General features: G+C 49.7%; 1 protein-coding gene across 2 annotated transcripts in view; it reads right to left on the reverse strand.

Annotated features, from left to right (window-relative positions):
• Positions 1–1,748: 1,748 nt before the first annotated feature.
• Positions 1,749–4,162, reverse strand: part of LOC133663738 (CCR4-NOT transcription complex subunit 11) — a 17,410-nt gene continuing 14,996 nt past the window's right edge. Inside the window, exons 4-7 of one of the 2 annotated variants that reach the window (XM_062068430.1) lie at positions 3,370–3,572; positions 3,104–3,306; positions 2,154–2,250; positions 1,749–2,091 (exon numbers count right to left, since the gene is read on the reverse strand). In XM_062068430.1, coding sequence (XP_061924414.1) covers positions 1,909–2,091; positions 2,154–2,250; positions 3,104–3,306; positions 3,370–3,572 — 686 coding nt within the window. In that variant the 3' untranslated portion in view covers positions 1,749–1,908. Of the gene's footprint in view, positions 2,092–2,153; positions 2,251–3,103; positions 3,573–4,162 lie in introns of both variants that reach the window. The other variant, XM_062068429.1, reaches the window with a different exon arrangement.

A 4,162-nucleotide genomic window follows, 5' to 3' on the forward strand; every position in this document is an offset into this window, starting at 1 on the left:
CACATACAAAAAGGCTAACGTTACCGTTAGCCACTGACTATGCTTAGGTAACGTTAGTCTAGCTACCTTACTGAAGTCCTGGTTGACATAAGAGGTAACCTTATTTTAGCCTAAAGGCTTCAAGTGAGCAGATATGGAAATGAAGCGGCAACAGTTAGCGTTAGTTACTCACCAGCACTATCACTGGAACTGCAGGTTGAAGCAGAGGAAGAGGGCCGTCCTTCGTCATCTCTGTCGCTGCTTCTCCACCACACCTTTCTCTACGGCCTGAACATGTTCCAACATGCTTGTTGTATTCCCCCTTACATGAGAGCCGAGCCTGCCAATAATTGCAGATAGCCGTTTCCTCCTCGTATTTCTTAGTAAAGTGAAGCCATGCCTGGGACTGCAGGTTGAAGCAGAGGAAGAGGGGTGTCCTTCGTCATCTCTGTCGCTGCTTCTCTTACCTTCAGGTTATGTCAACATATTTCTTGTACTGCTCCCCTTACAGGAAAGCGAAGCCTGGCAGTAATTGCAGATAGCCGTTTCCTCCTCGTATTTCTTAGTAAAGGGAAACCATGGCTAGGAGCGTTTTTTCCCGCCCATTGTTGCTGTTGCTGCTTCTGTATCTGCCGCCCAATGACTGAGCTACGTCATTTCCTGTGACGTGCCACAGGGCATTTCCTGTGACACGGGATTCCAATAAAGAACCAAATCTTTTTCTTTACTATAGTGGCTTCAATAACAGGAACCGTTTCTCAAAAAGGGATTCCAATCCATGGAATCGGTTATTTTCTTATCGAACAATCGGGAGAACCGGTTTTCGAACATCATCCCTACTAGTAATACAAGTTGTCACAAGCAGCAGTACTAGTTATGCCAGTTGACACGAGCAGGAGTACTAGTAATACAAGTTGACAGGAGCAGCAGTACTAGTTATGCCAGTTGACACGAGCAGGAGTACTAGTAATACAAGTTGACAGGAGCAGCAGTACTAGTTATGCCAGTTGACACGAGCAGGAGTACTAGTAATACAAGTTGTCACAAGCAGCAGTACTAGTTATGCCAGTTGACACGAGCAGGAGTACTAGTAATACAAGTTGACAGGAGCAGCAGTACTAGTTATGCCAGTTGACGAGCAGGAGTACTAGTAATACAAGTTGACAGGAGCAGCAGTACTAGTTATGCCAGTTGACACGAGCAGGAGTACTAGTAATACAAGTTGACAGGAGCAGCAGTACTAGTTATGCCAGTTGACACGAGCAGGAGTACTAGTAATACAAGTTGTCACAAGCAGCAGTACTAGTTATGCCAGTTGACACGAGCAGGAGTACTAGTAATACAAGTTGTCACAAGCAGCAGTACTAGTTATGCCAGTTGTACTAGTAATACAAGTTGACAGGAGCAGCAGTACTAGTTATGCCAGTTGTACTAGTAATACAAGTTGACAGGAGCAGCAGTACTAGTTATGCCAGTTGTACTAGTAATACAAGTTGACAGGAGCAGCAGTACTAGTTATGCCAGTTGACACAAGCAGGAGTACTAGTAATACAAGTTGACAGGAGCAGCAGTACTAGTTATGACAGTTGACACAAGCAGGAGTACTAGTAATACAAGTTGACAGGAGCAGCAGTACTAGTTATGCCAGTTGTACTAGTAATACAAGTTGACAGGAGCAGCAGTACTAGTTATGACAGTTGACACAAGCAGGAGTACTAGTAATACAAGTTGACAGGAGCAGCAGTACTAGTTATGACAGTGTACTAGAGTGGCAGAAAAAGGAAGTTTATTGGGGATGAGCAAATATTTACATTGCTTGTGTAAGCCCCGCCCTCTCACTTGGTGGGGGTGTCGCCAGTGTCCATGTGTAAGCCCCGCCCCCTCACTTGGTGGGGGTGTCGCCAGTGTCCATGTGTAAGCCCCGCCCTCTCACTTGGTGGGGGTGTCGCCAGTGTCCAGGCTCTTGAGCAGGCGGAAGAGTCCGGCAGCCTCGCGGATGCGACTGAACTCGATGCAGAAGGCCTGCACCTCGATGAAGAGGTCCTGCACGTTGATGATCTTGTTCCTGATCAGGGACTGCAGGAAGACGCACACCAGGCGCACCAGCCGGTTCTGTGGGAGGAGCCACAACAATGACATCATCTCACCTTTGACCCCAGCACGGCCAGCCTCACCTGCATGTATTTGTCTTTGATCTGCTCACAGGTGGAGATGCAGTTGGAGATGTACAGGTGGATGAACTCTGGAGGCAAGTCCACCGCCGTGGTCAGCCTGGGGGTCATGTGACAGTTACACCAGTTGACCACCTGTGTGGTCAGCCTAGGAGGTCATGTGACATTTACACCAGTTGACCACCTGTGTGGTCAGCCTGGGGGTCATGTGACAGTTACACCAGTTGACCACCTGTGTGGTCAGCCTAGGAGGTCATGTGACATTTACACCAGTTGACCACCTGTGTGGTCAGCCTAGGGGTCATGTGACATTTACACCAGTTGACCACCTGTGTGGTCAGCCTAGGAGGTCATGTGACAGTTACACCAGTTGACCACCTGTGTGGTCAGCCTAGGAGGTCATGTGACATCTACACCAGCTAACCACCTGTGTGGTCAGTGTAGGAGGTCATGTGACATCTACACCAGCTAACCACCTGTGTGGTCAGTGTAGGAGGTCATGTGACATCTACACCAGTTGACCACCTGTGTGGTCAGCCTAGGGGTCATGTGACAGTTACACCAGTTGACCACGTGTGTGGTCAGCCTAGGGATCATGTGACAGTTACACCAGTTGACCACGTGTGTGGTCAGCCTAGGGATCATGTGACAGTTACACCAGTTGACCACATGTGTGGTCAGCCTAGGGGTCATGTGACAGTTACACCAGTTGACCACCTGTGTGGTCAGTGTAGGAGGTCATGTGACAGTTACACCAGTTGACCACCTGTGTGGTCAGTGTAGGAGGTCATGTGACATTTACACCAGTTGACCACGTGTGTGGTCAGCCTAGGAGGTCATGTGACATCTACACCAGTTGATCTTAGGAGGACATTGAGAAAGATGGCAGCGTACCTGTTGACCACCCACGTGGTCATCCTGGTCGGAGGACAGAGAGAAAGATGGCAGCGTACCTGTTGACCACCTCCATGGAGTGCAGAGACATGTCCATGTTGACCAGCACAGAGAAGTACTCGGTGATCTGGCTGCTCTGCATCAACTTCAGCAACATCTCGATGGCCACCAGAGGGTTGTTCTCCACCAGGTCAGGCAGCTTGGCGGGCGCCAGGCCAATGTGGTAGACCAGCTTGGGGTCCTTCTCCAGCTCGGCCAGCAGCTGCGGGGCCACACGGAGGGGCGGTCGTTGGAGCAAAGAGCGAGGACGGCGAGGACGGCTCACCTGCGACTGCTGTTGTGCTGACAGCGGACTCTTGAAGGCCTTGGACATCAGGCGCTTGATCTCCACGCCCGTGCTGTTCTTCACGCACATGGAGCGGTCCCACTGCACGCCGTGGTCCGGCTCGCTGGGGTTGAGCCAGGCCAGCTCGTCCTCACACACGTGCAGAGGTGGCAGCGGCCGGATGAACTCGGGACGGAAGTGACCTGCGAGGAGGACAACATGACTTGTAAGAACATCAACATACAAACAGATGGTCTCTTCCAACATTCTGCTGACTACAAATGATGCTCTCATCAAAGGCAGACATTTCCCTCTCCCTCCTCCATCCTCCATCCTGATGTGCTGCTTGCTCTTGTCCAAACTTCTTCTTGCCTCTTTTTGCTCGGCTCTCCAAAATCTACACAATGCAACTCATCAACTTGCCTCTCAACTAAATTGACAAGAAGTTTGGGTTCGGGCTCTGGCTCTCATAACAATGTGACCTCACAGTATGTTAAGGTAACGTGTGGAGTTCCACAGGGTTAACCTCACAGTATGTTAAGGTAACGTGTGGAGTTCCACAGGGTTAACAATGTGACCTCACAGTATGTTAAGGTAACGTGTGGAGTTCCACAGGGTTAACAATGTGACCTCACAGTATGTTAAGGTAACGTGTGGAGTTCCACAGGGTTAACAATGTGACCTCACAGTATGTTAAGGTAACGTGTGGAGTTCCACAGGGTTAACAATGTGACCTCACAGTATGTTAAAGGGAAACTTCGGTTTTTTTCAACCTGGGCCCTGTTTTCATAAT

Source organism: Entelurus aequoreus, linkage group LG13 (assembly GCF_033978785.1).
Source record: "Entelurus aequoreus isolate RoL-2023_Sb linkage group LG13, RoL_Eaeq_v1.1, whole genome shotgun sequence".
Classification (NCBI taxonomy): domain Eukaryota; kingdom Metazoa; phylum Chordata; class Actinopteri; order Syngnathiformes; family Syngnathidae; genus Entelurus; species Entelurus aequoreus.